This window comes from Salvelinus alpinus, chromosome 23 (genome assembly GCF_045679555.1).
Source record: "Salvelinus alpinus chromosome 23, SLU_Salpinus.1, whole genome shotgun sequence".
In the NCBI taxonomy this organism is placed as follows: Eukaryota; Metazoa; Chordata; class Actinopteri; order Salmoniformes; family Salmonidae; genus Salvelinus; species Salvelinus alpinus.
The window spans coordinates 15501594-15515608 of NC_092108.1; the positions used below are offsets into that span (position 1 = coordinate 15501594).

Sequence of the window (14015 nt, forward strand, 5' to 3'; positions counted from 1 at the left end):
TATCTCTCAGATATAGGACAGACACTTAGGAACACACTTCCTTTAGTCCCCCAAAAAATCTGTTTATCGATGTATGAAGCTGTAATTCAATGCCTTTCTATGGGCTAATAGCAGTAAGGCCAAATTCAATGTATCATCAACTATACAGTGCAAATCAATCCCAGTGCATTGTCTAAAAAACAGGGAATTTTTACTAGGATTAAATGTCAGGATTAAATGTACTAGGATTAAATGTCATTTAATCCTAGTAAAAATTCCCTGTTTTAGGTCAGTTAGGATCACCACTTTATTTTAAGAATGTGAAATGTCAGAATAATAGTAGAGAGAATGATTTATTTCAGCTTTCATTTCTTTCATCACATTCCCAGTGGGTCAGAAGTTTACATACACTCAATAAGTATTTGGTAGCAATGCTTTTAAATTGTTTAACTTGGGTCAAATGTTTCAGGTAGCCTTCCACAAGCTTCCCACAATAAGTTGGGTGAATTTTGGCCCATTCCTCCTGACAGAGCTGGTGTAACTGAGTCAGGTTTGTAGGCCTCCTTGCTCGCACACACTTTTTCAGTTCTGCCCACAATATTTCTATAGGACTGAGGTCAGGGCTTTGTGATGGCCACTCCAATACCTTGAATTTGTAAGTATGCTTGGGGTCATTGTCCATTTGGAAGACCCATTTACGACCAAGCTTAACTTCCTGACTGATGTCTTGAGATGTTGCTTCAATATATTCACATAATTTTCCTGCCTCATGATGCCATCGATTTTGTGAAGTGCACCAGCCCCTCCTGCAGCAAAGCACCTCCACAACATGATGCTGCCACCACCGTGCTTCACGGTTGGGATGGTGTTCTTTGGCTTGCAAGCATCCCCCTTTTTCCACCAAACATAACAATGGCCATAATGGCCAAGCAGTTCTATTTTTGTTTTATCAGACAAGAGGACGATTTCTCCAAAAAGTACGATCTTTGTCCCCATGTACAGTTGCAAACCGTAGTCTGGCTTTTTTTTGGCGGTTTTGGAGCAGTGGCTTCTTCCTTGCTGAGCGGCCTTTCAGGTTATGTCGATATAGGACTCGTTTTACTGTGGATATAGATACTTTTGTACCTGTTTCCTCCAGCATCTTCCCAAGGTCCTTTGCTGTTGTTCTGGGATTGATTTGCACTTTCGCACCAGTGTACGTTCATCTCTAGGAGACAGAACGCGTCTCCTTCCTGAGCGGTAGGACGGCTGCGTGGTCCCATGGTGTTTATACTTGCATACTGTTGTTTGTACAGATGAACGTGGTACCTTCAGGCGTTTGGAAACTGCTCCCAAGGATGAACCAGACTTGTGGAGGTCTACTAATTTTTTCCTGAGGTCTTGGCTGATTTCTTTTGATTTTTCCATCATGTCAAGCAAAGAGGCACTGAGATTGAAGGTAGACCTTGAAATACATCCACAGGTACATCTCCAATTGATGCAAATAATGTCAATTAGCCTATCAGAAGCTTCTAAAGCCATGACATCATTTTCTGGAATTTTCCAAGCTGTTTAAAGGCACAATTGTTGGAAAAATTACTTCTATCATGCACAAAGTAGATGTCCTAACTGACTTGCCAAAACTATAGTTTGTTAACAAGAAATTTGTGGAGATGTTGAAAAACTAGTTTTAATGACTCCAACCTAAGTGTGTGTAAACTTCCGACTTCAACTGTAAATATTTTTGCCGTGACCCACTTTGCTCTTTATTTTCTGCATCTATGTCATATTGCTGAGTCTACCTTTATTTTAAAAAGACGGAGCCAAGATTTCCTGTCTGAGTAGTGACTCTTTTTAAGAAAAGAGCCAATTTGATTAGTGCCTGTAACTGTGGGAGGAGACTGGAAGGGGAGGAGACTGGAAGCCATTACAGAGGGCTCTGAGTTTTAGGGAGGAGACTGGAAGCCATTACAGAGGGCTCTGAGTTTTAGGGAGGAGACTGGAAGCCATTACAGAGGGCTCTGAGTTTTAGGGAGGAGACTGGAAGCCATTACAGAGGGCTCTGAGTTTTAGGGAGGAGACTGGAAGCCATTACAGAGAGATCTGAGTTTTAGGGAGGAGACTGGAAGCCATTACAGAGGGCTCTGAGTTTTAGGGAGGAGACTGGAAGCCATTACAGAGGGCTCTGAGTTTTAGGAAGGAGACTGGAAGCCATTACAGAGGTATCTGAGTCATAGCTAAGACATTCTGTGGTTCATCACTGTTACAATGCCAAACGCCTCGCACCATCACACCAGCAGCCCACAGGACACTACTCTGCAGTCAACCAGCCTGCCTACTGCTGCATGTTTCATAACCCACTAGTTTTTATTTTTTTATTTTACCTTTATTTAACTAGGCAAGACAGTTAAGAACAAATTCTGATTTTCAATGACAGCCTAGAACAGTGGGTTAACTGCCTTGTTCAGGGGCAGAATGACACATTTTTACCTTGTCAGCTCTGGGATTTGATCATGCAACCTTTCGGTTACAAGTCCAACCCTCTAACCACTAGGCTACTTGCCGCACTAGTAAGCATAATACTCACCAGTCAAACTAGTATACACTCACTGGCTACCACACTACTCACCAGTCAAACTAGTATACACTCCCTGGCTACCACACTACTCACTAGTCAAACTAGTATACACTCCCTGGCTACCACACTACTCAGCAGTCAAACTAGTATACACTCCCTGGCTACCACACTACTCACCAGTCAAACTAGTATACACTCCCTGGCTACCACACTACTCACCAGTCAAACTAGTATACACTCCCTGGCTACCACACTACTCAGCAGTCAAACTAGTATACACTCCCTGGCTACCACACTACTCACCAGTCAAACTAGTATACACTCCCTGGCTACCACACTACTCAGCAGTCAAACTAGTATACACTCCCTGGCTACCACACTACTCACCAGTCAAACTAGTATACACTCCCTGGCTACCACACTACTCACCAGTCAAACTAGTATACACTCCCTGGCTACCACACTACTCACCAGTCAAACTAGTATACACTCACTGGCTACCACACTACTCAGCAGTCAAACTAGTACACACTCCCTGGCTAACACCCTACTCACCAGTCAAACTAGTATACACTCCCTGGCTACCACACTACTCACCAGTCAAACTAGTATACACTCCCTGGCTACCACACTACTCACCAGTCAAACTAGTATACACTCCCTGGCTACCACACTACTCACCAGTCAAACTAGTATACACTCCCTGGCTACCACACTACTCACCAGTCAAACTAGTACACACTCCCTGGCTACCACACTACTCACCAGTCAAACTAGTATACACTCACTGGCTACCACACTACTCAGCAGTCAAACTAGTATACACTCCCTGGCTACCACACTACTCACCAGTCAAACTAGTATACACTCCCTGGCTACCACACTACTCACCAGTCAAACTAGTATACACTCACTGGCTACCACACTACTCAGCAATCAAACTAGTATACACTCCCTGGCTACCACACTACTCACCAGTCAAACTAGTATACACTCACTGGCTACCACACTACTCAGCAGTCAAACTAGTATACACTCCCTGGCTACCACACTACTCACCAGTCAAACTAGTATACATTCCCTGGCTACCACACTACTCAGCAGTCAAACTAGTACACACTCCCTGGCTACCACACTACTCACCAGTCAAACTAGTATACACTCCCTGGCTACCATACTACTCACCAGTCAAACTAGTACACACTCCCTGGCTACCACACTACTCAGCAGTCAAACTAGTACACACTCCCTGGCTACCATACTACTCACCAGTCAAACTAGTACACACTCCCTGGCTACCACACTACTCACCAGTCAAACTAGTATACACTCCCTGGCTACCACACTACTCAGCAGTCAAACTAGTACACACTCCCTTGCTACCACACTACTCACCAGTCAAACTAGTATACACTCACTGGCTACCACACTACTCACCAGTCAAACTAGTATACACTCCCTGGCTACCACACTACTCACCAGTCAAACTAGTATACACTCCCTGGCTACCACACTACTCACCAGTCAAACTAGTATACACTCACTGGCTACCACACTACTCAGCAGTCAAACTAGTACACACTCCCTGGCTACCACACTACTCACCAGTCAAACTAGTATACACTCACTGGCTACCACACTACTCAGCAGTCAAACTAGTATACACTCCCTGGCTACCACACTACTCACCAGTCAAACTAGTATACACTCACTGGCTACCACACTACTCACCATCCACATTCGCTGACTAGCACACTGACTGTTAGTAAGTCAGCTAGGGGATGGTTATGTAATGTAGGAGATGGTTATGTAATGAAAGAGGAGGAAGATAAAGATGAGGGAAGATAAGGGACAGTAGGAGGAGAAAAAGGAGAAAGTAAGAGATCAAGAAGCACGGGGAGGAAGAGGATAAGGAGGAGAGAGAGAGAAAAGCTGGGAGGAAGAGGATAAGGAGGAGAGAGAGAGAGGAACTGGGATGAAGAGGATAAGGAGGAGAGGAGAGAGAGGAGCTGGTAGAAAGAGGATAAGGAGGAGAGGAGAGAGAGAAAATAGCTGGGAGGAAGAGGATAAGGAGGAGAGGAGAGAGAGAAAATAGCTGGGAGGAAGAGGATAAGGAGGAGAAGAGAGAGAGAGGAGCTGGGAGGAAGATGGTAAGGAGGAGAGGGAGAGAGATGAGCTGGGGGGAAGAGGATAAGGAGCAGAGGGAGAGAGAATAGCTGGGAGGAAGAGGATAAGGAGGAGAGGGAGAGAGAGGAGCTGGGAGGAAGAGGGAGAGAGAGGAGAGGGAGAGGAGCTGGGAGGAAGAGGGTAAGGAGGAGAGAGAGAGAAAGAGAGGAGCTGGGAGGAAGAGGGTAAGGAGGAGAGGGAGAGAGAGGAGCTGGGAGGAAGAGGGTAAGGAGGAGAGAGAGAGAGAAAGAGAGGAGCTGGGAGGAAGAGGGTAAGGAGGAGAAGAGAGAGGGAGAAAGAGAGGAGCTGGGAGGAAGAGGATAAGGAGGAGAGAGAGAGATAGAGTTAGAGGAACTGGGAGGAAGAGGATAAGGAGGAGAGAGAGAGATAGAGTTAGAGGAACTGGGAGGAAGAGGATAAGGAGGAGAGAGATAGAGTTAGAGGAACTGGGAGGAAGAGGGTAAGGAGAAGAGAGAGAGATAGAGTTAGAGGAACTGGGAGGAAGAGGATAAGGAGGAGAGAGAGAGATAGAGTTAGAGGAACTGGGAGGAAGAGGATAAGGAGGAGAGAGAGAGTTAGAGGAACTGGGAGGAAGAGGATAAGGAGGAGAGAGAGAGATAGAGTTAGAGGAACTGGGAGGAAGCCCATGTGGAGAGGGAGGAGGAGTGAGTGATAGCGGTACAGAGGGAGAAGAGATGAAATAATGGATGAAGGACATTAAACAATAAAGAGGATAAAGAAAGATGGAGGTTGATGTAAGAGGAATTCAGAGACGTGAAGGATTGACTAAAAAGGACATAGAGATGGAGAGAATGGTGAAGAGAGGGAGATGGAGTCTTAGAAAGAGAGAGGACTCACAACATGAAGTCCTGCTCCCAGCTGGGCAGGCTTCCCCGGACAGCGATGGTTGTGCTCTTCACATTTTGCACCTTCAGGGTCACATACGTGTTGAACTTCTCTGTGAGAGAGAGAGAGAAACAACTGAACTTCTCTGTGAGGGGTAGAGTGAGAAAGTACTGAATTACTCTGTGAGGGGTAGAGTCAGAAATATCTGAATTACTCTGTGAGGGATAGAGTCAGAAATATCTGAATTACTCTGTGAGGGGTAGAGTGATAAAGAACGGAATTTATCTGTGAGGGAGAAAAATAGCTAACTGAATTTATCTGTGAAGGGTAGAGAGTGAAATAACTGAATTTCTCTGTGAGGGGTAGAGAGTGAAATAACTGAATTTATCTGTGAGGGTAGAGAGTGAAATAACTGAATTTATCTGTGAGGGGTAGAGAGTGAAAGAACTGAATTTATCTGTGAGGGAGAAAAATAGCTAACTGAATTTATCTGTGAAGGGTAGAGAGTGAAAGAACTGAATTTCTCTGTGAGGGGTAGAGAGTGAAATAACTGAATTTATCTGTGAGGGTAGAGAGTGAAATAACTGAATTTATCTGTGAGGGGTAGAGAGTGAAATAACTGAATTTATCTGTGAAGGGTAGAGAGTGAAAGAACTGAATTTATCTGTGAAGGGTAGAGAGTGAAAGAACTGAATTTATCTGTGAGGGGTAGAGAGTGAACGAACTGAATTTATCTGTGAGGGGTAGAGAGTGAAAGAACTGAATTTATCTGTGAGGGGTAGAGAGTGAAAGAACTGAATTTATCTGTGAGGGGTAGATAGTGAAAGAACTGAATTTATCTGTGAGGGGTAGAGAGTGAAAGAACTGAATGTATCTGTAAGACGTAGAGAGTGAAAGAACTGAATTTATCTGTGAGAGGTAGAGAGTGAAAGAACTGAATTTATCTGTGAGTGGTAGAGAAAGAAACAACTGAAGAGGAGAGGAAAGAAATGCTCCATATAAGAACTCTAGTCAGAGAAGTTGGCTGAAACACAGATCTAGGACCAGGGCAGGAGTTTTTCCTCAGCACATGACCTGACCAGCCTCACATGATCAGGTAAACTCCTGTCCCTATAAAACATAGCTAGCATGTTTTCCCCAACCCAGTCCTGTTTTGTCTATTCTATTTCCAGGTTCCCAGCAGCACATACCTTGGGCTCCATCCAGCTTGGCTTTCTTCACTGTGAAAACACAGAGAGGAACACAGTCACACAGGGCAACACCATCTGTCGACAGACCTCTTACATACATAACATAACATGCTGGAGCTGTTAACCCCCAAAATGGGTTCCAGTTTCCTGTTTTGTGGTTGTCACTAGTTACCACAACCGCAAAGTAAAAACTGTCTATAAAAAATTATTTAAGGTTAGGGTTAGGCATAAGATTAGCAGTGTGGCTAAGGTTAGGGCTAGGTTTAAAATCACATTTTAAGAAGATACATTGTAGAAATAGGAACGGTTTATGACATTGTGGCTGTGGTAACTAGTGACAACCCTGTTTTGTGGGCAGTTCTCATGTTGGATCATTTCTCTGGATCTCTGGAAAGTTGGATGGTGGTATAATTCCACACGATTTCCTGTACCTGTGAAAACTTGTTCTACTAAGCTATGTGGAATTGTTTTAAGAACATCATACCAAGAATTATGTTGCTATTTGATTTAGAAGTATAAAAATATATATATAGCGCAGAGCTATTGTGAAGGAAGTTGTCAAGGAAGTGAGTTTGTGTTTATACAGGACCTCCCGTCGTCATCTACCATCAACCAATCATGTTAATGTGGAGCTAGACAGAGCCCTCCGCATTGTTACAACATTTGAAAGGTGCACAGTGATGCCATACGGAGCTCAATTTGGACTCTGCATGCCTCCGGAGGCTCCGCAATTGCGTCACGCCATCGATACGGCGCCTCCGACCACATTTTCGGATAAATAATAAATTGGCTTTAACATTGAACAACAGATAGTCCCCCCCAAAAAATGTAAAGGAAGTTTGTTTGAAAGTGTCTGTCCTATATCTGAGAGGTATAAGAAAGATCAGGATGTATTCATGTATTTAAGCCCTTATTTTTGGGACTGAACAGTCTCCATATATACTGTACTTCCATCATTTTTTTCAACTGGTACCGGGAGACCTTCAGACGAGTCTTGTGAGCCTGTTGGCGTCCTAGAGCAAAACAACCTAAACATAGGTGTTTGTGAGAGTCTCACCATTCCACAGAGGGGCCATATGAGTGTGTAGCCCAAACATGTTCGGACACTATAAACAGAAGTTGGCAGATTGGCTGTACCGACTTCAGACGAGTCCCAAGACACTTGTGGGAGTCGTAGAGAAGAACGGAGAACACCATCGTGGTCGCGAGAGTCTCATCTTTCCATTATAGTTGTTTTTATTGATTCATGTACTGCATTGCTGAGGGAGCTTGCACGTAAACTGTGTATGTGACGAATACATTTGATTTTATTTGATGCTCCTCAATACTTATTCCACTAGATCAAAGTTTCAGCCAGGTAAGATACATAGTGGAAACAAATGGAGTTGGGTTGGATATAGTCATGATAGGTTACAGTATTTCTCCCAATCTTCTGTTTTCATTGTGTTGGTTAATTGTCAAATAGTGCAGCATTTATTCCAATTCAAAATAGTTGTGCAAAATATTTTACTCATCAGAGTTTTATAATATTTTATTATTATTTTGTTATTGTTATTGCTTTTAGTAAAGTGACAAAGACTTACACATTTGAGACTAAATGTTATTTATTTGTGTCATTTAATTTGCCATTAAGACATCTATTCCTTCTATGCATCTAAATAATAAAAGTGATAATTTGTCAGCGAATCTGTGACTGTGGTTGTGGCCCCCAAAAATGTTGCGTGCACTTTTTTTTGTTTGAGCACATGCCCCCCAAAAGGTCTGTGGCTGGCCGTGATGGCTGCCATCATCTTAGGACATTAGCTGATTAGGCTACCACGGTCCTGTTGTCTCTTGGATCAAAGTGAGTTCTTTATTTGTTAATCTGATGTTTTGTTTACTATATACTTTGATTTCTTCCATAGTCTACCTACTTATCAGAGGATCTGTTTGTACCTTACTTTCACTGCTCAATTGTACGCTATTAGCATTAGCATTTAGCATTCGTCCATTTAAGTGGATGTAGCATTAAGGCCAAGTATTGCCACATTTTGTTGCCAGAACAATTGTCCTTTTCAAAACCCATACCATTTCTTATAACAATCATACACATAGACAGAAGCAACAACACACAGCAAATCACTTACTATATAGCAGAGGCTGTAGTGCACTCCCATAGACTGTGTCCTAAATGGCACCCTATTTACCTACACCATATTTCCCCGATAGCCCTGGTCAAAAGTAGTGCACTATGTAGGGAATAGTGTGCCATTTGGAACTCAGGCATAGGAGGATGCTCCACTAGTATGACTGGCCTGTGGTGTGTTATCCACAGTGGTGTTGCAGTAGAGACAGAAGGTGGACGTGCTGATTCTCTGAGCACTGTACAGAGACTTGTCTTATTGGAGAAGGGGAGAATACGTGTTGCTACCTTGCAGTCAATCTGAATCATCTACACTGTGCAAACCAGTTACAGTCACTAGCCTCTTGAAGGACAACAGAAGTGCAATAAAAAGTTATTTATTTTTCAAAAACTATATATTTAGTCATTTTCAGCATCCCTCTCAAAGGGTTGTTTCGATTAAGGCTATAATGCCAAATGTGTGTGTGGTTTTTTTGTAATAAAGAAACACATCCTGTTATCCTATTCTGAGAGTGTGGGTTGAATATATTTTGTGGTTTTGTCTCTATAAAGCCCACTCTATCCCTCTGCAGTACTGTTTAAACAGCTCTGACGTAACTCATGCCTGCATAGTTAATGCCCTACACTTTCACTACCCACACACACACAGACCAATGTGGTCTCGGGGGAATTCTTATTATTCTATAAGTTACATTATGAAAGGAAAAGCGGTTGTACAATATCATACGAATAAAAGGACATGTAGTATCAAAGGATATGTAGTTTCATACGTTTCACCCAGTTGTACCATAGCAAACGAATTGGAGGATGCTTAGTATTATGCTAAACGACATCATAACCGCCATCGATAAGAGACATTACTGTGCAGCCGTATTCATCGACCTGGCCAAGGCTTTCGACTCTGTCAATCACCACATTCTTATTGGCAGACTCAACAGCCTTTGTTTCTCAAATGATTGCCTCGCCTGGTTCACCAACTACTTCTCTGATAGAGTTCAGTGTGTCAAACCGGAGGGCCTGTTGTCCGGACCTCTGGCAGTCTCTATGGGGGTGCCACAGGGTTCAATTCTCGGGCCGACTCTTTTCTCTGTATACATCAGTGATGTCGCTCTTGCTGCTGGTGATTCTCTGATCCACCTCTACGCAGACAACACCATTCTGTATACTTCCGGCCCTTCTTTGGACATTGTGTTAACTAACCTCCAGACGAGCTTCAATGCCATACAACTCTCATACCGTGGCCTCCAACTGCTCTTAAATGCAAATAAAACTAAATGCATGCACTACTCTGGACGGTTCTGACTTAGAATATGTGGACAACTACAAATACCTTGGTGTCTGGTTAGACTGTAAACTCTCCTTCCAGACTCACATTAAGCATCTCCAATCCAAAATTAAATCTAGAATCGGCTTCCTATTTCACAACACAGCATCCTTCACTCATGCTGCCAAACATACCCTCGTACAACTGACCATCCTACCGATCCTCGACTTCGGCGATGTCATTTACAAAATAGCCTCCAATACCCTACTCAACAAATTGGATGCAGTCCATCACAGTGCCATCCGTGTTGTCACCAAAGCCCCATATACTACCCACCACTGCAACCTGTTCGCTCTCGTTGGCTGGCCCTCGCTTCATACCCGTCGCCAAACCCACTGGCTCCAGGTCATCTACAAGTCTCTGCTAGGTAAAGCCACGCCTTATCTCAGCTCACTGGTCACCATAGCAGCACCCACCCGTAGCACGCGCTCCAGCAGGTATATCTCACTGGTCACCCCCAAAGCCAATTCCTCCTTTATCCACCTTTCCTTCCAGTTCTCTGCTGCCAATGACTGGAACGAACTGCAAAAATCACTAAAGCTGGAGACTCATATCTACCTCACTAGCTTTAAGCACAAGCTGTCAGAGCAGCTCACAGATCACTGCACCTGTACATAGCCCATCTGTAAACAGCCCATCCAACTACCTAATCCCCATACTGTATTTATTTATTTATCTTGCTCCTTTGCACCCCAGTATCTCTACTTGCACAGTCATCTACTGCACATCTACCATTCCAGTGTTAAATTGCTATATTGTAATTACTTCGCCACCATTGCCTATTTATTGCCTATTTATTACCTCCCTTATTTGTGTAACAGTTTAACTTTAGTCCGTCCCCTCGCCCCTACCCGGGCGCGAACCAGGGACCCTCTGCACACATCGACAACAGTCACCCACGAAGCATCATTACCCATCGCTCCACAAAAGCCGCGGCCCTTGCAGTGCAAGGGGAACCACTACTTCAAGGTCTGAAAGCGAGTGACGTCACCGATTGAAACACTATTAGCGCGCACTACCGCTAACTAGCTAGCCATTTCACATCGGTTACACTCACCCCCCTTTCGACCTCCTCCTTTTCCGCAGCAACCAGTGATCCGGGTCACGGCACCAATGTAACAGTTTAACTTTAGTCCGTCCCCTCGCCCCGACCCGGGCGCGAACCAGGGACCCTCTGCACACATCGACAACAGTCACCCACGAAGCATCGTTACCCATCGCTCCACAAAAGCCGCGGCCCTTGCAGAGCAAGGGGAACCACTACTTCAGGGTCTCAAAGCGAGTGACGTCACCGATTGAAACGCTATTCGCGCGCACCTCCGCTAACTAGCTAGCCATTTCACATCGGTTACACTTGCACACACTGTATATAGACTTTTTTTTCTTTTTTTCTACTGTATTATTGACTGTATGTTTGTTTATTCCATGTGTAACTCTGTGTTGTTGTATTTGTCAATCTGCTGTACTTTATCTTGGCCAGGTCACAGTTGTAAATGAGAACTTGTTCTCAACTAGCCTACCTGGTTAAATAAAGGTGAAAAAAATAAAAAATAATAATACATCTTTCTCTGAGACCAGGTTGCTTGTTGCGCTGTAACAACAAAGGAGAATTACTGGGAGAATTTACGTTGGTGGTTAGGATAACTAACGACAAAGGATTGTTTAAGTAAAAGGTTAGGTGAAGTGGGTTAAGTTGAGAATAAAGGTTAGGGGAATGGTTTCCTAAAATCCTACAGTTGTCCCCTTGCGTGACTCGAACACCCAACCTTTGGATTTGTTGACATCATGGATTATGCCGACCCATCTAATTTAATTTCTGTCTGAAGTAACTAGACCATTAGTAGGTTTCATACGTGTTGGAGGTGCTCAGAAATACATCAAGTATGTTTCGTATGGGTCTGAGGCCACACAGACACAGACACACACACACAGTCACATTGCATCCACAGCAAGTTTTAATATTCAACAACCCCCACCTGCACAGCCCATAATACTTTCTAGAGGCCTGCCTGCCTGGCCCAAGTCTCCATGACAATGGACGAAAGGGGAAAAGACGACACGTGAAATTCCCTGACTAAGAGAGAAGAGGCATTCTACACACAAGCACACACAGACACTAAACTAGTGACGGGTGAGTCTTACTGGAATAGCAATGAAGTTAGTGTATTATGTAAAGGAGGCTGAAGCACGTGTACCTACCTGCCTGTAGCCCTATGTTGTGTCGGTGAAGAACTGAAGCTATTCTTTATCTTCTTCATCACGTTGTTTTTAAACAAAGAAACACCTCCCGCTGGGCAAACAACGCCATTTCAATGTGGACATTTGGGTAATATTTGGTAGAGACGTTGATCAATGAGATTTCAAACTTTATTCACCCCTCAAAAATAATTCCCAATGTGTTATCACTATGCTTTCAAACATCTACACTGAACAAAAATATAAACACAACATGTAAAGTCTTGATCCCATGTTTCATGAGCTGAAATAAAAGATCCCAGAAATGTTCCATATGCACAAAAAAGCTAAATGTTTTCTGAGATGCTGTGCACACATTTTTTTTACCTCCCTGTTAGTGAGCATTTCTCCTTTGCCAAGATAATCCACCCAGACAGGGGTGGCATATCAAGAAGCTGATTAAACACAGGTGGATAATTACACAGGTGCACCTTGTACATGGGATGATAAAAGGCCACTCTAAAATGTGCAGTTTTGTCACACAACACAATGCCACAGATGTCTCAAGTTTTGACAGAGCGGGCAATTGGCATGCTGACTGAAAGAATGTCCACCAGAGCTGTTACCAGAGAATTGAATGTTAATTTATCTAATGTAAACTGCCTCCAATAGTGTTTTAGAGAATTTGGCAGTACGTCCAACCAGCCACACATCCGCAGACCACGTGTAAGGCGTTGTGTGGGCGAGCGGTTTGCTGATGTCAACGTTGTGAACAGAGTGCCCCATGGTGGTGGTGGGGTTATTGTATGGGCAGGAATAAGCTATGGACAACAAACACAATTGCATTTAATTGATGGCAATTTGACCGCACAGAGATACAGTGACGAGATCTTGAGGCCATTCATCCGTCACCATCACCTCATGTTTCAGCATGATAATGCATGGCCCCATGCCCCAAAGATCTGTACACAATTCCTGGAAGCTGAAAATGTCCCAGTTCTTCTATGGCCTGCATACTCACCAGACATGTCCCCCATTGAGCATGTTTGGGATGCTCTGGATCGACGTGTACGACAGCGTGTTCCAGTTCCTGCCAATATCCAGCAACTTCGCACAGCCATTGTAGAGGAGTGGGACAACATTCCACAGGCCACAATCAACAGCCTGATCAATTATATGTGGAGATGACACATCCCCGCATCTTTGCATGAGACAAATGGCGGTCACACCAGATACTGACTGGTTTTCTGATTCACGCCCCTACCTTTTTTGGGGGGTTTCTGTGACCAACCGATGCATATCTGTATTCCCAGTTATGTGAAAGACATAGATTAGGGCCTAATGAATTCATTTAAATTGACTGATTTCCTTATATGAACTTTAAATCAGTAAGATCTTTGAAATTGTTGCATGTTGCGTTTATATTTTTGTTCAGTATAAAATCACAACCAAATTCCAAAGGAAAAACACTGTCTGATTTTTGGTTGAGTTGTCATCTAAATGTGTTATCACTGCGATTTTAACCCTTCAAAAGCACAACAAAGTTCAAATGGGAATACAATGTCAGATGTTTTGTATTTATACAACAATTAAATATGTTTTCACTGTGCTTCATCTAATAGCAGAACCAAATGACCTGGATTGCAGTTGAGATTA

General features: G+C 43.5%; 1 protein-coding gene across 1 annotated transcript in view; it reads right to left on the minus strand.

The window, feature by feature from the left end:
• Positions 1–14015, minus strand: part of LOC139550325 (protein unc-13 homolog A-like) — a 112506-nt gene that overhangs the window by 84931 nt on the left and 13560 nt on the right. Inside the window, exons 2-3 of the mRNA XM_071361154.1 lie at positions 6739–6768; positions 5561–5660 (exon numbers count right to left, since the gene is read on the minus strand). Coding sequence (XP_071217255.1) covers positions 5561–5660; positions 6739–6768 — 130 coding nt within the window. The remainder of the gene's footprint in view (positions 1–5560; positions 5661–6738; positions 6769–14015) is intronic.